At 44.6% G+C, this 25,854-nt stretch overlaps 1 protein-coding gene across 2 annotated transcripts in view; it reads right to left on the bottom strand.

Annotated features, from left to right (window-relative positions):
* Window positions 1–25,854, bottom strand: part of hecw2b (HECT, C2 and WW domain containing E3 ubiquitin protein ligase 2b) — a 78,623-nt gene that overhangs the window by 44,465 nt on the left and 8,304 nt on the right. For both annotated transcript variants that reach the window (XM_082523858.1, XM_082523859.1), the window contains exons 3-6: window positions 21,047–21,154; window positions 18,804–18,898; window positions 11,928–12,003; window positions 11,686–11,855 (exon numbers count right to left, since the gene is read on the bottom strand). In XM_082523858.1, coding sequence (XP_082379984.1) covers window positions 11,686–11,855; window positions 11,928–12,003; window positions 18,804–18,898; window positions 21,047–21,154 — 449 coding nt within the window. The remainder of the gene's footprint in view (window positions 1–11,685; window positions 11,856–11,927; window positions 12,004–18,803; window positions 18,899–21,046; window positions 21,155–25,854) is intronic.

Raw genomic sequence — 25,854 nt, 5'->3', positions numbered from 1 at the left:
GCTGGAGGGTCCGAGGGGCCCGTTCAGCCTCCTGTCTCCGCTGGAGGGTCCGAGGGGCCCGTTCAGCCTCACGCCGCATCAGCTGGAGGGCCCGAGGGGCCCGTTCAGCCTCACGCCGCATCAGCTGGAGGGCCCGAGGAGCCTGTCCAGCCGCCATCTGCGACCGCCTCGTCCTCGCCTGGCCCGGCCTCAGCCTCTGCGTCCTCGCCTGGCCCAGCCTCAGCCTCTGCGTCCTCGCCTGGCCCGGCCTCAGCCTCTGCGTCCTCGCCTGGCCCGGCCTCAGCCTCTGCGTCCTCGTCTGCTGCAGCCTCCTCAGAGCCTTCGTCTGCTGCAGCCTCCTCAGAGCCTTCGTCTGCTGCAGCCTCCTCAGCCTGTGCTTCGCCTGGTCCCGCCTTGACTGGTCCTGTGCCCACCGGGCCTCGGCCAGTACGCCTGACACTGGAGAGCCGCCGCCGCTGCCTTCCGCGCGGCCGGCCCCCTGAACTGCACCGTCATCGCCTGAGTGGCCGCCGTCGCCTTCCGCACGGCCGGCCCCCGGACCCTCTTCTCCTGGGTGGCCGCCGTCGCCTTCCGCACGGTCGGCCCCCGGACCAGCGCTGTCATCGTCGCCGCCGCCGCCTCCCGCGCGGTCGGCCTCCTGAACTGCTCCGTCGTCTCCTTCACCGCCGCCGTTGCCTTGCGCACGGCCGGCCTCCTGAACTGTTTCCACGTCGCCGCCGTTGCCTTGCGCACGGCCGGCCTCCTGAACTGTTTCCACGTCTCCGCCGTTGCCTTGCGCACGGCCGGCCTCCTGAACTGCTCTGTGTTTGAGTTATTTTCTTGGGCTCCGGTGTTTGCTGTGCTCTTTTGTTTTCTGTTCCGAGCCCTCCGTCCTGGGCCCCCGCCGCCCGCCCTGGGTTGTTTTCTGTTTGGTTTTGTTTTTCTGTGTTTGGGCTGTCTGGAGCCAGCCCTTGAGGGGGGGGTACTGTCACGGTCCTGGGTCTCCTGACCCAGCGTTTTTAGTTCTTTGTGATTTTTCGTATTATTGTACTTGTGTGTGATTTATTCTATGGCTTCTAGTTTTGATCCCTTGCCCTTCATGTCTCCCTGTGTGCCCCTCTGTGTATCTGTGAGCCCTCGTCTCTCCTTATGTTTTATTCCATGCTTCCCCTGCCCATTATGTCTAAGTTCTCCCCGTGCTCTCTCTTCCCCCTGTGTGCCCTCTATGTATTTATGAGCCCTCGTCCCCTTTCGTGTTTATTCCGTGTCTCCCCTGCCTGTTACGTTGGTGTTCTACTCGTGCTCTCTCTCCTCCTGTACTTCCTGTTCCACCTCTCCCGTCAGTGTTCAGTTCACCCCGCCCTGTCTCGTTATGATTATCAGTGTCACCTGTGTTCCCCGTGTGTTCCCACTTCCCTCGTTAACCCTCTGTGTATTTCTGTCTGCGTCTCCCTCTGTTCAGTGTGACGTCGTCCCTCATGTTGTGTGGATCTCCCTGTGTCTCTTCGCGTATGTTAGTTTACTTTTCCCAGTTTAGTTTTGTATTTCCTATGTTCGGCCATTCCAGCATTAAAGCTGTGATTTTGAGTTCATCCCCGTGTCTGTGAGTTTTGCGTTTGGGTCCTCCTCCTGCCTGCCACACAGCCGAGCCTTGACACTGCCACCACATCAGATCAATTGCTCTGGGCTCCTTTGATCAGCTCCATCACCTAGTGGGGGTGGGGGGTCATAGTTTGGTCCCGCCTTCACTGTTGTGATTGGTGTGGGGGTAGGGACAGGCTTAGGGCGTCGGGGGGTTCCCCGGAGGCATCTTCCTTGGGGGGCTCAACCCGGGGTAGCGGTCATGTCCGGTTAGGGGCTCTGTTGGCTCTCAGGTGACTGTTTCCTCGCGGCTGCGTGCAGCGGGGCTAGGGGAGGGTCTGTGCTGACGGACGTGGGTTACTGACCTGGTAGCCTGGCTGCCCCTGGGTGGGTCCGGGATGGGCGTGAGGTTCTGGGGGCGCTCCGTCTCTGGGCTGGGACCCGGACCGGGCCTCGGGGGCTTGGGTCCTGGTTGGTGTGTTGCCGGGGTTGTGGGCGGGTGGGTGCATGGGGGCCCAGCCCTGGAGCAGGGTGCCGCCGGTGCATCGAGCCACCTGGGGGGCTCTTCAACTGGTGGGGGAGATTGTCACATCTTGCAGGAGCTTTCCTCTCCTCAGGAGCTCCCTCTGCAGGAGGGGGAGATACAGGAGAGGTGGAGGAAGATCTCAGCCTGGGTGTTTATTGTCTTATGTAGTCTGGAAGATGAGTGGATGGTGGGGTGGGTGCAGTTTTCTCTGTGGTGGGGTTGGGTGGACTGTCCCGGGCTCTGTGGGGCCGGGCGGCGCTGCTGCGCTGGGCCCCGGTCTGGATGGGCCTGGGCCCCCTTTCCCTGGCGGGTCGCGGAGTGTGGGGGTGCCTACTGGGGTCAGCGGGGGAGCTGGCCCCAGGGAGGGGTCACTTGCCCCTCCCTTCCTTCCCTCCCCATCTCCAGCTGCCTCCCTCTTCCCGCTCCACCACAACCACCCACACATGCAGGGCCTTGGAGTAGGGGTATGTCACCAGGGTGCAGAGGAGGCTACCCCCCCCTCTGTCCCCTTCTGGCTGCCTCTGCCTCAATTTTATCCCACAACTTAGACATTCACATTACTCACACTCTCATTACACATACATATAGGATCTTGGGGGTGGGCACGATACATGGAGTCCAAAGTACCATCAGGGTGTACACCCCACCCCTGGCATCGCTGCCCACCTCTCAATTTTAAATACACATAGACATTGAGGGCTAGCAGGAGGGACCATGCGCTTACCTGCTGCTCTCTGGCAGGTAGCTCCAAGCCCTCCTGGGTTTTAAATGCACCTTAGAACACACATGCATCAACACTACAATGAGCGGGTGGAGGGAGGTTTGGAGTCTTCTCTCACCCCCGTTCTCTGCGACCTGCTGGAGCAGGGGGGCTAGGAGGAGGAGTTGGCCGTCCGACTGCGGTCTGGAGTGTGGAGCCTTCCTGCTGCTGCGGAGTCGGGGCGGTCTGCCTCCCCCCACCACAGGGAAAAGGGAAACACCACCTGGGTCTGGGTGCAGTTCCCCCCTCCAGGGGCGGGGGCACCTAGACCCGGTTTGTAGAGTACGCTTGGGGAGTGTGATCGTGTGTACAACGTCTCTTTATGTCTGTCTCCACGTTGGTTGAGTGTGGAGTAAGTGCATATGAGCGCATGAGGGTGGGAATGGATGTTTGTATCTGTGTGTGCCTGTATGTCTGTGTCTATATGTCAGGTTGGGTGTCAGGCGCCACCTCTCTGGGGACATCTCAGGCCCTCCAAGGTTTGGAGGCCTATCTCCCCCTACCACCACTTCCCCTGCCAGTGGCGGACCCCCTCAGACATCGGTGCGTTGGTGGTTCTTTGTGTTCGGGGATGGGCGTCCAGGTACACACCGGCTCACTCCTTGGCGGCCGCTTATCGGGGCCTGGAGCCTGGGGCTCGCTCGGGCCACTTCGGAGGTGGGGTGCCCCCGGCCTCTCGGCCTGGGGCTCGGTCACTCAGGCACAGCTGGCTGCCGGCGGAGCTCACGGGCGCGTCACTGCAACTCCCCCTGGCTTCTGCTCCGCGGCTGCTGAGTGAGCCCTCATCTGGGACTCTCCTCAGCTCTTTCCGGGACAGTGGCGCAGCTGCCCCTCTGTTGGTCTTCCTTGGTCTCTTGTGGGGGCCTCTGGATGTCTGGAGTTTTGATCTCCTCCACACCTGCTTCATGCCCTGGAGGACGGGGCTGTGGCCCCCCCACACCCTCTAGCAGATTATTACATGAAGGAACCTTTTAAAAAACAAAAAACAAGCGCGTCCATGCTCACAGGTGTACACACGGGTGATCACACCCACAAACTACACCCTTTTTGGCTCCTACCTCAAAGCACACTGTGTTCTGTTGATCTTATGTGCTGCACAATAATGTTTAACATTTAGTATTTACTGTCATATTCCCATATATCATTGTGATGTTGTTTATTCTATTACTCTTGTTCTCTTCTGCTTGCTTTCTTTTTTCTTTCTCAGCAGGTGACCCAGGTGATTGATATATGCATTTTTTTTTCTCTGCCCGTTCTGTTGGTTTTTGTCTTTTGCCCTTCTCCCCCGTCCCTCTTCTCAGCTGTTTCTCTTTCCCTCTTTCTTTCTCCCCTTCTTTCCCCCAGTCAAGTCTGTCCCGTATTCAGTAAGTGAAAATAAAATAAACAATAAAAGCAATTAATCTGTCCCCTTGGCAGAAAAACAGCCCCATAGCATGATGTTTCCACCCCCATGCTTCACAGTAGGTATGGTGTTCTTGGGATGCAACTCAGTATTCTTCTTCCTCCAAACACGACGAGTTGAGTTTATACCAAAAAGTTCTACTTTGGTTTCATCTGACCACATGACATTCTCCCAATTTTTTCACACCAAGCTGCTTGCCTATTGTAGATTCACTCTTCCCAGTCTGGTGCAGGTCTACAATACTTTTCCTGGTGTCCTTCGAAAGCTCTTTGGTCTTGGCCATGGCGGAGTTTGGAGTCTGACTGTTTGAGGCTGTGGACAGGTGTCTTTTATACAGATGATGAGTTCAAACAGGTGCCATTCATACAGGTAACGAGTGGGGGACAGAAAAGCTTCTTACAGAAGACGTTACAGGTCTGTGAGAGCCAGAGATTTTCCTTGTTTGAGGTGACCAAATACTTATTTTCCACCCTAATTTACGAATAAATTCTTTACAAATCCTACCATGTGGATTCATGGATTTTTTTTTTTCACATTCTGTGTCTCACAGTTGAAGTGTACCTCTGGTGCAAATTACTGACCTCTGTCATCATTTTAAGTGGGGGAACTTGCACAATCGGTGGCTGACTAAATACTTTTTTGCCCCACTGTAGTAGCAAGTAAATTTCTCAACTGAAATATTGCACAGGTGCCATTCTATCACAGTACCACACTGGAATTTACTGGAATGACAGTATTACATAGCTGGCATGGTGGATTCAAACAGAACAAAGTAAAAAAGCTGCTTCAAAATGAAAACAGTGAAGGGAGAAAAGAAGAGGACAAAGCAAGGATTAACCTGGGACAAGGATTTACAGAGTTTTAGGATTTAAGGGGCTTAAAAACAGAAACCCAGGAGTTATCATCTAACTGATGGCTAAGTAACAAACCATGCCATATATATATATATATATATATATATATATATATATATATATATATATTAGGGGTGCAACGATACACAAAATTCACGGTTCTGTTCGGTTCGATACTTTGGTGTCACGGTTCGATATTTTTTCGATACAAAAAAATGTTCATGCCTTTTTAATTTGTCATTTATTAAAATTATAAATATATATTTTAACTCAAAAGTACAGTTTTTAAATTTAACCCTAACCCTTGTGCGTGTTTTTTATTTTGACAGCGAATGCACACCTGCGGACCACTTATGTGCAGCCCTGGTTATTTAGCTCGTCATATTGCAGCCACAGAAATTCTTTTGTCCATGAAACCATAAAGCTGCACTTTCTTTTTGCCTTATAGTCTGATTTGTCATAACTTCTCCGTTTTGTGGTAAGCTTTTCTTTGGCTGTCACTTCTTCACCCTGACCTGTCTTATTTGGCTCAGCAGAACTGAAATGCTTTTACACACGCACTCACATAAGCTCAGCGATTCTCTGCGCGATCAACCTCTCACATGTTTAAGCTTGCTGCGGGAGATTTCACTTGTCATGTTTCCATAATAAGCTAACGATTAATAAGACGATGTCAGAGGAATTGGTGCACAAATTATCATCACTCACAGATCAGCGCTGTCGCTCTCTATACACAGTTCGCAGGATTACAAAGTGAAAGCAAAAAAACAAGCGCAAATTCAAACGCGACTTCAATATGTCACATATTGACAGTGGCTCACCGATGCCAATGACATAATTACCCAGCTACATTTCTGAAAGAATGCAAAAGCATTGACATATATTTTTCCTTCCTACAATAGCCCGACGGGCAGGGCAGAGATAGATTTTGGTAGCCCGACTGAAAAAATCGCTAGCTCCGGGACGTCGGGCTAGCGATATTGCAAGCCCTGTATCTGATTGAGGAATCACTCATCTTTGGAAAAGAGAGTTTATTACAGAGAAATGGCTCTTTCCAAAATAAAAGCTATACTATCCGCTTCTTCTGGGCTATATTCTCAGCAGCATAAGGAGAATCATGTGCTAACAGCTGTCTAAATGACTCGGCTAAAGTTAGTAGCATGCTTGCTTTTTTTTGTCTGCTTCCACTTGTCTTTGCACTAGGATGATGTCGGCGTAAATGTGCAGTCATATTCGTTGTGTTCCCACTAGTGCTTTCAGGTTAATCTCGTTGAAATGACCTTAACGCCACAACACGGCAAATCTCCGTTAACGAGCTACCGCCGATCGCCCCGTGCATGGGGCTAGACGGCCAACACGTTAACGAGCTAACTGCGCTAACACACTAGTTCACACCAATGTAATTGAGCATTGCATGGCACATCCAACATACTGTTTTACTTTAGTCCATGACTCGCTTACCTTCAGGGTCATACGTCACATGAAAACCAAAATAATTCCAAACGCCAGATCTGAATGAGAGTGGGGGAGGTCCATGTTAAAAGGAGAGCTTAACTTCTGTCTCGCTAGCTTGCCCTGCGCTCTTCCTTCTGACTATGATAAAATAAATTACAAATGTTGTATTGTTCGATACATATGCGTACCGAACCGAAGGCACATATGCGTACCGAACCGAAGGCACTGTATCGAACGGTTCAATATCGATACGAATATCGTTGCACCCCTAATATATATATATATATATATATATATATATATATATATATATATATATATATATATATATATATATATATATAGGGAGGGGGAGAGAGAGAGAGAGAGAGAAATATAGATATAGATAGATAGATAGATAGATAGATAGATAGATAGATAGATAGATAGATAGATAGATAGATAGATAGACAGCTAGATATAGATATAGATATAGATATATATATATATAAGACCCTAGAACACTTCTAAAATTTTTCTGTTGTTTTTATGGTTGCAACGCTGCAGCTATCCATTAACCCATGTTGTTCTGCTTATAAAATTCAGGGTCACAAGTATTGTTTTATGTGGTTGCATGTGGTGTGCTGACCTTTGTTAAGCTGATAGAAACGATGCTTTTGAAAGTACCTGCCACTTAAAAAACTCATGTCATGCTTGCACTTCTTTTGTAGTGCTAGCTAGATGCTGAAGTACCTCAACTGCCACTTATGGATATTAACACTCGTTACCATGTTGTGCCAATGAAAAACACCGGCCCATGTTAACCCCTGACCTTGGCATACAGTTCTGTCTCTTTCATCTCTTTCTATGCGACATCCCTTACTGATTGATACACCATTAGGATGTATGATTAGGAACATAAAATAACTCCTCTCAGATGTGTTCAACCGAAAGTAACAAGCCTGTTTTGAAAATGTAAGGAGTACAGATATTTACTTCAAAACGTAGGGAGCCTCCCTTTTTTCCGCTTCATCACACCAAGACACATGCAGGGCCTTGGGTACAGGTGTGTCAGTGAGGTGCAAGGGGGCATTCCTCCTCTGTCTCCTTCTGGCCAACTGTGCCTTAATTTTATTCCACAGCTTAGACATCCACATTACTTACACACTCATAACACATACATGAAGGGCCTTGGGGGTGGGCACGCTAAACAGCATCCAAAGGACGTCACCTCTGGCGTCAGTGCCCACCTCTCAATTTTAAATACATGTAGACATTGAGGGCTCTTGGTAGGGGCGGTGCTGACAGCAGCTGCTTCCTGGCAGAGAGTACCATGCCCCTCCCATGTTTTTAAAATGCATTTTAGGTATGGGGTCTTCACACCCCGGTTCTCTGTTCGCCATCTGGGGTCTGGGATGCTGGGCTTCCGTGCTGCTGCAGGACCGGGCGCGGTCTGCTTGTCTCCACCCCAGACCAAAGGGAAACATCTCCTGGGTCTGGGGGCGGATTGGCCCTCTGGGTTTGCCCCTCTGGATCTGGAGGTATAGAGTACGTTTGGGGAGTGTGAGTGTGTGTACAGTGTTCATTTCTGTTTGTCTCCATGTTGGGCGAGTGATGAGTATTTGTATATGTGTGCATGAGGGTGTGAATGCATGTTTGTGTCTTAGTGTGACTGTTTGTTTATGTTTATGTGTCAGGTCGGGTCTCCATCTCTCTGGGAACATCTTAGGCCAACCCAGGTGTGGCAGCCCATCTCCCCTCACCACACTCCCTGCCAGTTGCTGATGCCCTCACCTTTCGGACACTAAGAACCACCCATTGGTGGTTCTTAGTGTCCGGGGCTGGGTGCCTGGGTGTGTATTGGCTCACTCCCGGCGCCTGCTTGGTGGGGCCTAGCACCCGTGGCTCAGTCGGGCCCCTTCCGAGGGGTGGAGGGCCCTCAGGCCTCTGGGCCTGGGGCTCAGTCTGCGCTTCCCAGAGTTGTCTCTATTTTCTGAGGCAACTGAGGTAGTTTGCGTTGGTGTCTGTTGTGTAGGTGACATTCACCATGCTGTTGCATGCTGGGGCAGCAGGCTGACGATGCCAACAGACTCAATAAACGTATCTGCCAGTGACATTGTGGAGAAGGAGCTGAACATATATTGTCCAAAATAAACAGAATGTTGGACAACACCTCCGACCCAGTCGTTTAGCACCACTGAACAACAGGAAATATTTTTGTTTAATTAATTTAGGTTAGTTAGTTGCTGTTCTTACTGTCTTGGAGCAACTATGCCCACAATAATGTCTTCTGTGATTAATAAAGTACTCCAGCTTTGATTGTGATTCTGATCAATCCCGAATTATTTAAAAGTAGAATGGGAGGCAGAGCCTTCAGCTACCAGGCGCTCATGTATTGAACCATTTACCTTTTCATCTTAGCTTTGATGCCTGACAGGAGTTTTCCTGTAGGCATCACAGAGCTACCAGGTTATTGGCTGGTAGTTGATGGGACCTGCCTTTTCTGAAGATCCTTAGCAATCAGGACTGTTCAGCCTTTACTTCGCCATTCCAGGCGTGTCTTGTCCAATAGCAGCTGGTTCCTTTGTGCTGGTAGATGCTCACAGAGTGCAGTGCGCTTGTTTAGCCAGGAGATGTGAATCGTGTCAGGGCCTGGCTCTGTCCAACTCTACATACTTGAGACTCTTTCTCAGATGTCTACCATGGTGATTGTTATTGGATCCTGTTCAAGGAGGTTGCTGTGACCTGCTCTCAGATCCATTGGCTACTGAGCGTTGTTGTTATATGATGTCTCCTTCTCCCATATGCTCTTCCAGTTGCTCTGTCTCCAGCCTTGGTGGGGCTGCTCTCATAGTGCTCCTCTACCACTGAGAATATACCTTGGAAGGTTTATTCTCCTGCCTTCTGTCTCTTGTGTATACCTCTTCTAGCGGCTAGTCAAGGCTGTGGTTCTTTGTTGGCAGTATCCAAGGCCACAAGTATAGGCAGCTTTCTGTACTTCTTAGACATCCCCTTCTACGTCTGCAACTCCGACATTTGGCTAACTGCTCTCCATGCTGCTTTGATTTTGGTCTCTAGTCTCCTTCTCCATCAAGGGTACTGCTCCTTGTGGCTGTTCATCTTGTAGCCAAGCATGTCACTGATCACTGCTGCTGTGGTGTACATAGGCTGGCTGGTTTTGCTGATGGTCACAGTAGAGATTCTCCATAATGCATCTTTCTATAGACCTTCAGAGTATACTTCATGTAGTCTTGATAAATGGCCAAAGGGGGTCCAGGTTTCCAGCTGCCAGCTGCTCTAGCACTCAACGCCTCCAATTTGCTAATGCAAGTTAGCCACACTGTCCCATGTAAGGAGGACTCTGATTGGTTAGAGAGAGACACACTGGCTGCCTGGATCTTTCTGCAGAGCTGTGCAGATAGCTTTGCACTGCTAAGAAGTATCTGTGCTTATACAAATACAGCCTCTGTATTTACACTCTGCCCAACAAAGACATACGTGAAGAATATGAAAGGATTCTGCAGTGAGATAAAGAGCTGAACCTTGTGTCTGTGGAGAGTCTGACCCCCTGTTGAAAGTAATGTGCTAAACATGGCTAATGCTATTATTACTGCCTTAAAGCTCATGATTAAAATGCTGATTGTAAATACATCAGTCCATATGTTGCCACATAACTATAGTTGTCTCTTCTATCTTTCCTTTTATTACTCTGCCAAGGCAAAGAGTAGAGTCAACACTATTGCTGTAAGTTCATTTATTTTAACTACACGAGTATACAAATTCATCCTCAGCTGGACATAGATGATCATCAAGGACCATCTTTACCTAATCCCAGCCTCTAGGGCTACGCTCAAACTGCAGGTCTTAATGCTCGATTCTGAGTTTTTGAACAAATCCGATTTTTTTGTCTGCTCGTTCACACTACAAATAAAATGCGACAGCAAATGCGCTCTAGTGTGAACGCTCAAAGCGGCCGCATGCGCAAAAGAAGACGTCACGCACAACGCGCTCTGTTTAGACCCAGAGCAAACAGTATTGTTTGACTGATGGCCTTAATATAAAGACTTGTTTCTGACTTTACGTTTCCCAATTTTGCTTCAAGTTATTTTGTTATTTACATAATAATGTAGATAACCTAATAATGATCCTTATTGCTGTTTTAGAGGAGCAGTGCTTCAAAGGATAGCTGCAGATTTCTGTCAGAATCTGCAGATTATACAGGACAAATAAAATGTTCACGTTTCTCCAACGTTGTCTTCCCAACAGTTTCACTGATATCTACACTGGATGGACAGGAAGCGTTCACGATGTCTTCTCCGGAGCTGATAATTGGCGTCTGTCTTGTGTCAGTGATGTAAAAGACGGATTTAATGCGACATGACCATCAAACAGCAGTCGCTTTCTAAAACATCGGATATGTATCGGATTCAGCACCACATACGAAAGTGACCCAGAATATCGGATTTGTGCCGTTCACACTGTCACACCATGATCGGATAGATGGGTCGCATAGGGTCAAAAAAGTCGGATTTAATGCGCTTTCGCCTGCAGTGTGAACGTAGCCTAATACGGTATGTTCAATCTTATCAGTGAATGCCCAGCATATTGCAATGAGTATCATTTAACCATTTACTGCACCTACAGTACCTGTATGTAGTCAAATGTGTGGTAAAGATGTAGATAATTGAATTTAATTATTAATAAACTGCATGCAATGAAAACCAAAACTGAAATTGATTCAGTTTATACATTTCTTCTGTATGCCCTCTAGAATATATACAGACATCCATGTTTACAGTGATACAAAGCATTAGAACAGTTTATCTATATGTACTTTTGCTAATAACAAATCATCTTTATTTTTAATCAAAAACATAAAGTACAAGTCTAATTAGTACCATGAATAAGAAATTTGAGTAGTGAAATGGTTCAAATAAAAATGGATGTTCATGTGACAGTGAGCTAATGATAATTCTATTAGAAGTAAAAGAACTGGCATGGCCAGGGCATGCAAGACTACTTAGGGCTGCCAGTTTATTATTAGAATAGGTGTCACAGATAGAGTGCCCTCACCCATCGGCTCCATCCAAGCTCTGTAGTGCCTGCTGGGTAAGGTAATCTTATTGAGTCAGTGTGAAGTTATGCTAACCTCCCCAAGCCACAAAGGGTTGATGGTGTTGGATATGATGGAGGAGCGTCTCTCCTGGCCATGGTGGGTAAACTTTGGGAGGCCGCTCCTCTTCCCGGGCTGGATCGACATTTTCAGGTAGGGGTCCGGGTTGAAGAACATCCCTTTCTTTAGGTTCACTGCTCGGAAGTCTGAATTGGAATACTTCATGAGTATTTTTGTATTCATTCTCCAGCACATTTCCACTGACTCATTCATCTCACCTGACAGGGTGAAGCTGACAAGTTTCCGACAGTGCTCATACTCTGACTGCTCCTCCACCTGGCCTTCACCCCTCACCTGATGACAAAAAAAAGAAAAACAAAAAAATGAACATGTTTTCAGCCCTGACTCTAACAGATAAAAGTTTAACCAGGAAGACTTAAGTGGGTGGAGTTAAGACTGTTTCTCACATCTCTTCACATGAGAGAGGTTAGTGCCATTCACCCTCACTACAATCACACCTCATTGAATCTCACTGTTTAAATTCAGTTTATGGCTTCCCAAAGCCACAAACTATCCAAAATATATTATTCTTTTCACAAAGCTCCATGTATTAATGCTTGAATTTATTAGCCATTATTTTATCAGGATGAGTCAGTAAGAGTGAAAAATAATTTTGTGAGCTCTTGAACTCTTGAACAGTTCCTCGTGTAACCTGGATTTATTATCCATCCATTTTCTTCCACTTATCCAATTCTGAGTCACGGTGTGGCTGGAGCCTATCCTAGCTGTCTTAGGGCAGAGGGTCGGGGTACCCCTGGACCTGTCCAGGGTGTACTAACGCATAGAGACAGACAACCATTCATACTCCAATTCAGACCTATGGGCATTATAGAATTACCAATTCACCCCACTAACTGCAGGTCTTTGGACGGTGTGAGGAAGCCAGAGTACCCAGAGAGAACCATACAAACACAGGGAGAACATGCAAACTCCACAGAGAAAGGCCCTGGCCTCACAGCAAGAAGGTCCTGAGTTTAGTTCCACACTGAACCTTCTTGCTGTGAGGCAACAGTGCTGACTAGGGCTGGGCCATATCACACCGTTCACAGTAACACCGGTATAATGTTGGGCAACGATAACAAAATGAAATATCGCAATAGAATATGGGTAAAACGCGCATGTGCAGTGCCTTTGTTTACATACGGCGACGCAGAATGAGAAGGGCGAAAGCAGATCGTTGAATGAAACATGAACCAGAACTGGTTTGTAAAAATGCTGCAGCTTCAGTGGTGTGGAACTGGTTTAGCTTTCGTCCGTCAGATACACAACAAAGCACTATTTTTGGTAGAGCATGCTAGCGGGCCGTCGTTATTACCGTGTTGTTTGGAAAACACGGCACACTTCAAATCAATCCTTAGATTTTTCTCAAAAATCAACAGAGCCCCTTATAACCCCGTGTGCCTTATGTATGAACTCTGGTTGTGTTTACTGACCTCGAAACGATTTTATGTGCACGGCGCTCGAAAACCTGTCAAATGTTTCAGTACGACTTTGCTAAGCTACGAAGCCGCACCGCTTGATGGATTGTCGGAGCATTACGGCTATTGTAAGGAGCCTCGCGGAGTGATATGTACTGTGCTTCAACATAATGTTACCGTATTGTGTGTGTATAACCTCTTTTTAAGTTTTGTGGATATTATACATGGTTATGCTGAGGATATGTCGGCCAATTTCCACTGGAAATGCCCTTTGGTTAAACTGTCAGCGAGGAATTGCATTTGCACTGTTACATTTGTATATAACTTTAATGCACATAAAAACAGCTGCTTGTTTAAGTTAAAATACATTGATGGGTTGTTTTTTTTTGCACTAATAAAGTTGTGGAGTTGTAAAGTATTTTGTCTAGTGTCAATTATATCGTCAATTATATCGTCAGTTATATCGTTATCGCAAATTTTCAAATGTATATCGTGATAAATATTTTTGGTCATATCGCCCTGCTCTAGTGCTGACCACTGTGAGATTGCAGAACACTGGTCAACTGTTCTGCAGGTCAAGTTAAAGTCCGACATCACAAAGGAAAGTCCTACAACACAAGGCACACTGTCCTTTTTTAGTCACTAGTGACTAAAAGATTCTCACCTTTCCACGCACTGAGCACATACTGCTTTGCCTTTACAGTATGGCCCAGATAAACCTCAAATTCACACTGTACAAGATCTATCGTAAAACATTGTTAGATCCCAGGAGGTCTGGACTCCATCTACATTAAACTTTTCTATAGCATTGAAGGTCTCAGTGAGCACCATGGCCTCTATCATCTTAGTCAGGAAGCTGAGTGTTAGGGTACCTGGGTCGTCCACCCAGTGTTTGTGTTTTTGTTTCTCTGAGTCTTGTTAATTTATTCGGTTCTCTGTGTATTTTAGATTTCTTTGCCCAGTATGATTTTACTCCTGAGTTTATTCTCTATTTCTAGTCTTGGTTTGCCTTCGTGATTCCTCCCCTGTTAGGTCAGTCTTGTCTTCATGTGCATCTGTCTGTTCCCTTAGTCTGTGTCTCTGCGTACTTCCTGTTTTACTTTGATAGTCTCCCGTCGGTGTGCGTCAGGTTCTGTTTTGCGTCTCCCCGGTCTCATCTGTTTAATTAGGGTCAGCTGTGTTTCCTTTCTGGTTCTTGTTCCCTTATTTAACCCTTGTATCTATTGTCTGTGTTTTCCTCTGTTCAGTGTTGTGTGTTTCTAGTTTAGTTTCTAGCGTTCCCCAGTTTATTTCCTGTATTGACTCATGCCAGCAATAAAGCTGAGGTTTTTGAGTTTATGTTCGCATGCTGGAGTCTGCATTTGGGTCCTCCATTCCTGCCTGCCGCACACAGACCATGACACGAAAAACCTGACAGTGCTCCGGCGCTGCTCTGAGGATAACCTTCCAATGAGACAACCATTTCTGCAACAGTTACGCCTGTCTGGCCTGACAAAAGCCACTCCTCAGTAAAAGGCACACAACAGCCTGCATGGAGTTTGCCAAAAGGCACCTGCCAGGCAACCTATCAGATAATGACAAAACAAAATTCTCCAGTCAGATGAAACAAAGATTTAAGTCTTTGAGGGTCATGTCTGGAGCACTGCTCATCACCTGGCCAATATAATCCCTAAAGTGAAGCATGGGGGTGGTAGCATCATCCTTTAGGACGGGTACTCTGGCTAGTCTTCCCAGTTTCTGAGGAAAAAAATGAATCTAGCAACACAGAGACATCTTTGATCACGTTCTAAGCTGAGTTCAAGGTTATGGCACGGTGGTTAGCACTGTTGCCGCACAGCAAGAAGGTCCTGAGTTCAATTCCACCATCAGGCCGGGGTCTTTCTGTGTGGAGTTTGCATGTTCTCCCCGTGTTTGCGTGGGTTCTCTCCGGGTACTCCGGCTTCCTCCCACCGTCCAAAGACATGCAGCTTGTGGGGATAGGTTAATTGATTAATCTAAATTGTCACTAGGTGTGAATGTGCGAGTGAATGTGAGTGTGAATGGTTGTCTGTCCCTGTGTGTTGGCCCTGCGACAGACTGGCGACCTGTCCAGGGTGTACCCCGCCTTTCGCCCTATGACAGCTGGGATAGGCTCCAGCGCCCCCCGCGACCCTGAAAAGGATAAGCGGAAGCGAATGGATGGATGGATTCTTGTGTATTGGTTTGAATAACTGTGTCCACCTTTTGCTGTTCTGGCTTGGCTGGTAGGTACTGGACCTTCTGTTCTGGTCATGCTTCACCTTTTCAGGTGAAGATGGCTATTAGAGTCCTCTACTATAACTGAGTCGGCTGGGTCCATGATCAACCCAATATCACGGCAAAGGATGTTATAGACAGGCCAGTCCACTGTGTCCATTTCATGTTTTAGAAAGCTAAAACATGAAATGGACACAGTGGAGGGGAGTTGCCATGATGGTCACATTCTTTTGTCAGGCGGCAATTTGATCCATAATAAAGGACTTTGAAAACCACACAAAAACTGAAATTTCAGTTTCATTGTTGAGTTCTTACAAAACACTAAATAAAACACATCACAAGGAGGAAGCCAGTGGAAGAAAGTGGCATTGAATAGACTGTGACAACACAAGATAACGGGGGGATAGGAAACAGGTGGGAACACAGTTTGTTAATAATAATAATAATAATAATAATAATAATAATAAACTTTATTTATAAAGCACACTTAAAAACCAAGGGTATGCCCAGGTGCTTAACAAGTAACATAGAGAATAGGAGGAGGATAATAGAAATAGGACCAAAGCAAGTACTAAGTATGCAAGCAGGTAGCTGTCACTGATACACAGGAAAGCAACAGGTACAGAGCAAACAAGAATTTAAATGAGCATAAAAGTGCATCATATAAAATCATAAAAGAAATATTAACTAGAGGGAAAGGCAAGATTGAATAAGTGGGTTTTTAGTCGTGATTGAACAGTGCAATGGAGTCAGATGCGCGGAGGTCGAGAGGAAGGTTATTCCACAGTCCCGGGGCAGCCAGAGCAAACGCACGGTCACCCCGGGACTTCAGCCGAGATCTGGGTTGGGTCAGAAGTAGTTGAGTGGCAGATCTGAGTGTTCTAGCAGGAGTATGTGGTTTGAGAAGTTCACTAAGATAACTTGGCGCTAATTTATTAATAGTTTTGAATGTAAGGAGTAATATTTTAAATTGAATACGGTACTTTATGGGCAGCCAATGTAAGCTAGCTAGAACAGGAGTAATATGGCAAAATTTCCTGGCACCAGTCAAGAGGCGGGCTGCTGGATTTTGGACTGTTTGCAGTCTAAGAAGAAGAGAAGAGGGAAGACCGTAGTACAAGGAGTTACAATAATCCAACCTGGAGGTCACAAAAGTGTGAATAAGCTTCTCCAGGTCCTCGTGCAGAACATAATGCCTAGCCTTAGAGATAAGGCGCAGTTGGTGGAAGCTAGATCTCACTACAGCAGACACTTGCTTATCGAGTTTGAGCGAGCTATCCAGCAGTACACCCAAGTTACTGACATAGTCACAGGAAGAGCTAGCAAAGGAACCCAGGGCAGCACAGAGTTGGGCACGAGGGATTTTACTGTTGAACACCACAATCTCAGTCTTCTTATCGTTTAAAACGAGGGAATTACTCAGGAACCATTCTTTGACCTCCCGCATGCATTCTTGAAAGTAGTGCAGGGACACAGCAAGGTCGTCAGTAAGGTCAAAATAGATCTGTATGTCGTCGGCGTAACAGTGGAAGGCGATGTTGTATTTTTCAAAGATTGCGCCCAGAGGGAGCAAATACAATGAGAAGAGAATAGGGCCTAAAACTGATCCTTGAGGCACACCACAACAGACCAGAGCGGAGGAAGAGGAGAAGGTGCCTAAGTTAACTGATAAGGATCTATCAGCGAGGTATGATTTAAACCAGTCGAGGGCAGTGCCTCTAATACCCACAGTGTGCTCAAGTCTTAGTAATAAAATGTTATGGTCCACCATATCAAAGGCCGAAGAGAGGTCCAGTAAAACTAGGTTTATATGTTGAATTGTCATTTATGCTTAGAAATATGTACTCATATATACTTTGATTTTTATAATCGATTGCATAATGATAGAGGTCTGATCCTTAGTAGTCTGCAAAGACTGTGTGTGCCTCCCAGAGTGTTCTGGCACACACATCCTAAGGTCATGAGAGAGGTCGTACCTTCTCTTACTGTTTTATGGTACGGTAAATACATCTATGTCTGCTTAGGTATAAGTGTCTTTTGTTTAGATCAGGGGTGCTCAATACGTCGATCGCGATCGACCAGTCGATCGCAAAGGTAGTATTGGTAGATCGCATGGCATTAAAAAAAATAGATGCCAGCCTATCATCCATCCCGTCACTTGATTGATACAGGGAAGCCAGTCAGATGACAGCAGATTTTTTCTGACGCTTAGGTCGCTGCGCATGCGCAAACAGCGGCGCGAAGTGTAGTAAAACTGACAAGCTAGTCAGCGAGTTAACTCCAATTTTTAGCTCTCGGTTTTTTCTCTTAAACCTGGCCGTCAGCAGCTACTGTCCGGACTATGCATCCCTGGCTGATTCAATTCAGTGCAAGTCATCAGAGTAAACTCAGGTAATGACAAAAAATTTACATAGTTAATTGTGTTGTGAAATATTGGATATTGCGGTTATGCATGTATATACATTGTAGATATAAAGAATCCTCAATATATTTATAAATAAGTATATGTTTTGGATTTTTGTAGTGGGTAGATCATTTTGACTTGGTCATTTTATAAGTAGCTCACATGCGGAAAAAGTGTGAGCACCCCTGGTTTAGATGAACTGCTGGACTTCCAGGTCCAGCAGATCTAGGGGAGTCATTCACGGGGTCACATGCTTTTTGCCATTGTAGCAGATCCATCTGCTTCCGCTTATCCTTTTCAGGGTCGCGGGGGGGTGCTGGAGCCTATCCCAGAGGTCATAGAGCGAAAGGTGGGGTACACCCTGGACAGGTCGCCAGTCTGTCGCAGGACTAACACACAGAGACAGACAACCATTCACTCCCGCATTCACACCTATGGGCAATTTGGATTACTCAATTGGGAGGAAGCCGGAGTACCCGGAGGGAACCCACGCAAACTCCACACAGAATGACCCCGGCCTGATGGTGGAACTGAACTCAGGACCTTCTTGCTGTGCGGCAACAGTGCTCACCACCGTGCCACCGTGCTGTAGTAGAATTGTCTCTAAATGTTCCAGCAATAGGCCTGTGTGAGACAGACCTATCACAGTTCTAGGTTAACCAATCACTCTGGGGGACGGTAACAACTCAGTTTTCCTTTAATATAGCTGGTGTGTTTTTCTTTCATTTTATGGAAGAGATCAGCAGAGTGTGATGTAGGAGTGCGTTTAAGTTTTAAGGAGTTTGTAGAGCTGAGCTGCCTTTTATTTTGAAAGGTTTTCTCATGTCTGATATATTAGACGGCCAAGTAAAAGCCTGTATTTTGGTCAAGTTTTGGCTTGTCCTCACTGTGACGCTGATTTAAACTCCTTTATTTATTGACAGATACAAAACATATACATTTGTAACAAATCACAGCTGCTTGGGCCCACACCTGGACAGAGGACACAACAATCACTGGGAGAAAAGAAGGTGGGACACACAGACAGCTATACATACTGGTACTGCAGGATTCTTGACGGTGATACAAGGTGTTGTTGCTCTTAATGCTCCACTTATACCATGATAATATTTAAAGCAGATCTTTGTCTCGGCTGTGGAGAGAGAAAACACAACACTCTACCTTTATGATCATAATTCCATGTATTAAAAAACATTTTCATAAGAGTTATGTAACTTGGTAAAATATGTGCCAACAACAGAAAGCATTGATTCCAAAATCACCTTATTTAAATAAAATTGAAACATAAATCTGCTACTACATTATATTACACACTGTGTAAAAGTCTTGAGTTACCCCAACCATTCATTATAATTTGCTAGAAAAATGGGAAATGTAGTGATTTATTGAAAGACATGCAAACACACATGGAAATACAGTTTGTAAAGAAAAAAAAGTCTGTACAATTTTCAATGTAAGTCAGTATTTTGTATGAGCACGCTGAACAATCTCAGACACGCATCTTTGTCATTTCTTTAAGCAGTCTTCGCAGATAGCTCTCCAGGCTCGGTGAAAGACATTCCAATGCTCTTCTTTGGATGTTGCAGATCAAAATCTGACCATACTTTTCTGTGCTTGTAATGCCATCAATTCTGACAAGATCCGTAACAGCACTGGCTGAAATTGTTATTCAGATGCCAGAAGAGAACGGATGTTGTCGCGACCTCCTGAAAATACTTTTAGGATTTAATCCACCATATACACTACTGGTTAAACACCTTCTCATTTAATGTTTTTTCTTTATTTTCATAACTATTTTCATTGTAGATTCTAACTGAAGGCATCAAAACTATGAATGAACACATATGGAATTGAATTATTCCAGGGTTTACCTTCCAATATAAAGCGCCTTGAGGCAACTGTTGTTGTGATTTGGAGCTATATAAATAAAATTGGATTGAACTGAATTTAATTATGTATATCTGCTACTGGAACTCTGTGTGGCATTTAAATGGACTCTAATCTGAGGTGCTGTTAACTTGCGATTTCTAAGGCTGGTGACTCGGATGAATTTATCGTCAGCAGCAGAGGGGACTCTTGGTTTTCCTTTCCTGAGGCGGTCCTCGTGTGAGCCATAGCACTTGATGGTTTTTGCAACTGCACTTGGGGACACATTCAAAGTTTTAGCAAGATCTGAAAACTGCTGTTCACAAACGCTGCCCATCTAATCTGACTGAGCTGGAGCTGTTCTGCAAAGAAGAATGGGCAAAGATTTCAGTCTGTAGATGTGCAAAGCTGGTAGAGACAGACCCGAAAAGTCTGGCAGCTGGAACTGCAGCAAAAGGTGGTTCTACAAAGTGTTGACTCAGAGGGCTGAATAATTACGCACACCCCACTTTGCAGTTATTTATTTGTAAAAATGTTTGGAATCATGTATGATTTTCGTTCCACTTCTCACGTGTGCACCACTTTGTGTTGGTCTTTCACCTGGAAGTCCAATAAAACTGATTCATGTTTGTGGCTGTAATGTGACAAAATGTGGAAAAGTTCAAGGGGGCCGAATACTTTTGCATCCACTGTAGTTTTACTAGTGTTGTGAAACTGGCTCTAGATTTCAATATGCTAGATTTTAAAATGGCATGGAAGTGGGTTGATGACTTTTTAAAAACTATTTAAAAGCTAAGTATTTGAAGTTAAAAATATAAGGAATTATATACTGTATGTTTAAATTTTGTATCAAGTTAAAATAAAATAATTATTTTTTTAAATACAAATAGAAATTTGATCATTTGAGACTGGAATAAACCAGGTCTTTAAATCTGTCCCACATTACTAATTCAAGTTTATTTTGATGGTAAGAAAGACCAGTGAAAATTGAACCTTCAACAATTTGTGAGATATTCATATATAAACATCACCTCAAATTTCAATGTGCAACAAAATGGCCTGAAATGAATATCTATGTATCTTGAAACATATTTAATACATGAAGCTAAAATTTCACAGTAACCACGATATATGTTCAAACTTTGTTCCATAACATTTCATGCAAACCATGCAAACCAGATGGAATCACCCACTGATATAACCTTGTTGTCCTTTGCATCTCCAACTCAGAAACGGAGACTGAGACTTTAATGCACTTGTTCAAGCCCTGCACAGACCCCGGTGAAGCCTGGCCTCCACAGCATATCATTAGGTTTGTATCACCAAACTCAACAAAGCTATGCAGCATTAACGGGAAGTATGCATCGCATAAATACAGGATCATTTGTAATTAACAAGAACACAAGACACTCACGCTCCATAAAATAGGGTCCCGGCTCCAGTCTCCACACAATCTGTCCTCTCTGGGTGCCGTTCACACCGCGGTTCTTGGATTCCCACACATTGGCCACACAGTTCTCATCTGTGAAACATTTATATGTAAATATACATAAATATGTTTAAGTAAATATACATTTCTAAATGTGTTCTTTACCTCTGCACAGATGCTTACAGACATAGAAGGATGCCAACAGTTATTGATACAAGAAGAACACAAAACTAAGTTTTTAAACAGTGAAATTACAACTCACACAACTACACTTAATTTTCTATTTGTTTGTTTAATTGTTACATTATTTCAATATCTTACATTTTATGTATTTACCTTCTTATTCTTAAGATCTTTTGTACTTACATTTTTCCATATCATTGGTTTATTTTAAGTTTTTCTTCTTCATTGTCTGTCTGGTGTGTAACATTGTTGTTAATGCACAATTTGCACAGTTAAGCAGCATGATTCATTATTGAAGAATTAGGGGTGCAACGATACTCGTATCGATATTGAACCGTTCGATACAGTGCTTTCGGTTCGGTACGCATATGTATCGAACAATACAACATTTGTAATTTATTTTATCAACTTTCCTTCTGACGATGCTGTCTGTGTTGAGCGCTCAGTGAATCTGCGTTCGACTACTCCGCCTAGGCTGCACTGTCCAGCGCAGATCCACTGAGCGCTCAACACAGACAGCATCGTCAGAAGGAAGAGAGCAGGGCAAGCTAGCAAGACAGAAGTTAAGCTCTCCTTGTAACATAGACCTCTCCCACTCTCATTCAGATCTGGCGTTTGGAATTATTTTGGTTTTCATGTGACGTATGACCCTGAAGGTAAGCGAGTCATGGACTAAAGTAAAACAGTATGTTGGATGTGCCATGCAATGCTCAATTACATTGGTGTGAACTAGTGTGTTAGCGCAGTTAGCTCGTTAACGTGTTGGCCGTCTAGCCCCATGCACGGGGCGATCGGCGGTAGCTCTTTAACGGAGATTTGCCGTGTTGTGGCGTTAAGGTTATTTCAACGAGATTAACCTGAAAGCACTAGTGGGAACACAACGAATATGAGTGCACATTTACACCGACATCATCCTAGTGCAAAGACAAGTGGAAGCAGACAAAAAAAAGCAAGCATGCTACTAACTTTAGCCGAGTCATTTAGACAGCTGTTAGCACATGATTCTCCTCATGCTGCTGAGATTATAGCCCAGAAGAAGCGGATAGTATAGCTTTTATTTTGGAAAGAGCCATTTCTCTGTAATAAACTCTCTTTTCCAAAGATGAGTGATTCCTCAATCAGATACAGGGCTTGCAATATCGCTAGCCCGACGTCCCGGAGCTAGCGATTTTTTCAGTCGGGCTACCAAAATTCTATCTCTGCCCTGCCCGTCGGGCTATTGTAGGAAAAATATATGTCAATGCTTTTGCATTCTTTCAGAAATGTAGCTGGGTAATTATGTCATTGGCATCGGTGAGCCACTGTCAATATGTGACATATTGAAATCGCGTTTGAATTTGCGCTTGTTTTTTTGCTTTCACTTTGCAATCGTGCGAACTGTGTATAGAGAGCGACAGCACTGATCTGTGAGTGATGATAATTTGTGCACCAATTCCTCTGACATCGTCTTATTAATCGTTAGCTTACTATGCAAACATGACAAGTGAAATCTCCCGCAGCTTAAACATGTGAGAGGTTGATCGCGCAGAGAATCGCTGAGCTTATGTGAGTGAGCGTGTAAAAGCATTTCAGTTCTGCTGAGCCAAATAAGACAGGTCAGGGTGAAGAAGTGACAGCCAAAGAAAAGCTTACCACAAAACGGAGAAGTTATGACAAATCAGACTATAAGGCAAAAAGAAAGTGCAGCTTTATGGTTTCATGGACAAAAGAATTTCTGTGGCTGCGATATGACGAGCTAAATAACCAGGGCTGCACATAAGTGGTCCGCAGGTGCGCATTCACTGTCAAAATAAAAAACACGCACAAGGGTTAGGGTTAAATTTAAAAACTGTACTTTTGAGTTAAAATATATATTTATAATTTTAATAAATGACAAATTATAAAGGCATGAACATTTTTTTGTATCAAAAAAATATCGAACCGTGACACCAAAGTATCGAACCGAACCGAACCGTGAATTTTGTGTATCGTTGCACCCCTATGAAGAATGTCATAAACGGTTTAAAGTGCCTTTATTATTAGATTTTTTTCAGTCTTCACTAAACGGTTCTCAAATTTAACTTAATATCTGAGTGTCTCTTAGCTTTCAACCAGTTGGTTAGTCCATTTTTTTCCTCACTAAGTTGACTAAGAAATTGGTTGCCCTGAACATCCATAATAGCCATTTATTTACAGGCAGCGCCTGCTAGTCCATATCTGATGATCCCCAGTTCAGTTCTGAATTGGCCTTTTCCTGCTCCTATTTTTAAGCATATTAAAGGACAAAATCAGCAGTGTCATCCAAACTGAGTTATGATCTGCACCCAGTTTTACTCACTTTACTTAAATTCACCATCTCATATTTGCTGGATGACGCACATTTGACGATGAAATTAGCCCACTATGGTTGGGCTAATTTCTGACGGAGATGAGACAGCATACAGGGTAGAGAATTTAAAACATAACTTATGGACTTGGCACAGACAGGTCCACTCCCCTCTCATTATAAATGGAGAACGGCTGGCCTCTGCCACCCCTGAGGCTATTGCCAGTTCATCCTGTCTCAAGAAACCAGGACAATCACAGGCGACCCCTTGCACCTTGCCCACCACTTGACTCACTGCCCTCTGGTCGGCACCTCAGGTCAATGAGGTCCCACTCCAGCCTCAAAAACACCCCACCCACCAATCTGAGCCGTGGTCTGAGTAACCCTCAGGTCACTCACACACAGACTCTATACTCAGACCAGGTCCAATGCACTACTTTCAAGCACTTTGCAACCTGCCCTCTAATGTGTGCCTTCATCCTGCTTTGTATCCGTGCTGTCCTACTATTTACATTTTTATTCCATGCACATCGTACATGTACAATGACAATAAACGTCTATTCTATTCTAAGATGTGCAGACACACACATGGAGTAAAGAAGCAAAATGCACACTCACATGCAGGGGTGGTTAAACACAAGGCGAGGCATTTATTTTGGCCAGAGAGAATAATAGAAAACACAATAGAAAAAGATGGAACAAAAGCCAATAGTGGGAAATAACACTAGGAAAACAGTAATACTAAAGCTGGCAGACCCAAGGAGAAGATGACTGATGTTCTGAGAAGAGACAATACATACACAAGGAGGTGATTAGGAAAAGTGGAGACACATGGGAAAAGACACAGCAGAATGGAATTAAGCTAATGAGGCAGGAACAGGAAGCATAAACAATGAGATCCAGACCAAGACACAAACTTGACAAAGAAAATGTAAATGGACATGACTGACTTCACAAAGGTGATGCTGGGGAGAAGACTCTTAGATGAGACCAAGACCGACTGGACGCAAAAGGGAAGAAATCTTCCCGTTGTTTTCATGGCATCGCTGGAAAAAGGCTGAAGTTAACCTTGCAAACCACATTTTCGACATGGTGTATACGGGGTACAGTGGTCACTCAGCATTAGCATGATTTTATTTTTTCTAAGTAAACACACCTGTTTGACATTTGACCACTGTTAAAAATAAATGTATTCATATAGCACTTTTCACAGATAAATGTCACAAAGTCTTCACAATAAAACGAAAAAAACTCAGATTAATTAAAACATAAAACAACAAATGAATTGTTGTCTGTATAGAAGTGTCTTCAGCTGCTTTTTAAAAGAGTCAATGGAGTCTGTACAACTTAAAGACAACTGAAGAGAACTGTATAGCCTTGGTGCCTGAAAAGCCCAAACCTGGCGTGTTTTGAACCTTGTACCAACCAAGCATGAGGTTTCAACAGCTCAGAGTTTTACTGGGGAGCTTCACCACGTACAGCCCTAAAACTTAAAACTAAAATTTTAACATTTATCAGCAAACAATGAAGAGAAGCCGAAAGGCAATATGCAATCTCTTGTTAGTGCCAGTTAAAAGTCTTGTCGCAGCATCATGTCGCAGTCCAAAATCCAGAGTTGATTTGGAGAATCACTGAACTGTCAAATATGACGCCCAAATTTGAGACTCGACTGAACAGAAGAGCCGGAAAACCCACTGATATTCCAACTTACCCAAAAGGAATATAAAAGGAGCCCGATATCGACTGCCCACTTACCCCACGTCATAATAAGACACTGAAGAAGGAAGCATCCAGGGTAGCAATTCTTGTTTCTGTTACACTGTCATCGACTTTAAACTGGTGTAATTTTGCAATTGAAACTATGATATATCCCATGATATTGATGGACAAAGTTGTAGAAAATAGTTCAACTAAGATAAATTACCTATCATTACAAAAGTACAGCAGACTGAATGCACAGTCTAAACAAACACTGTTACTGTAGAGCTGCAGAAGGAAGAATATTTCAAGAATCCAATAGAAATTCAGAACTTGTAACAGCTTGTAATAAAAAATCTAATTATTTAAAGTGTTTTATGCAAATCTAAATGTGTTGTTCATATGTTTGAGCTTAAAAAAATGTTTTAGTTTGAAATATATACTGGTCAAATAATCCGAATACCTTAATAATCCCTAAGTATATGTATGTATTATGTAAATAAATAAATATAGGAACACTTTGGAAAACACATCTGATCTCCATCCATCCATTCTCTTCCCTGTATCCTTATCCAGCTCACAGTAGGTGCATGAACCTATCCCAGCT

Source organism: Aulonocara stuartgranti (genome assembly GCF_965226115.1).
Source record: "Aulonocara stuartgranti genome assembly, chromosome: 23".
NCBI lineage: Eukaryota > Metazoa > Chordata > Actinopteri > Cichliformes > Cichlidae > Aulonocara > Aulonocara stuartgranti.
Note: the sequence above shows the minus strand (reverse complement) of the source record. Positions and strands in the feature narration are given on the sequence as shown.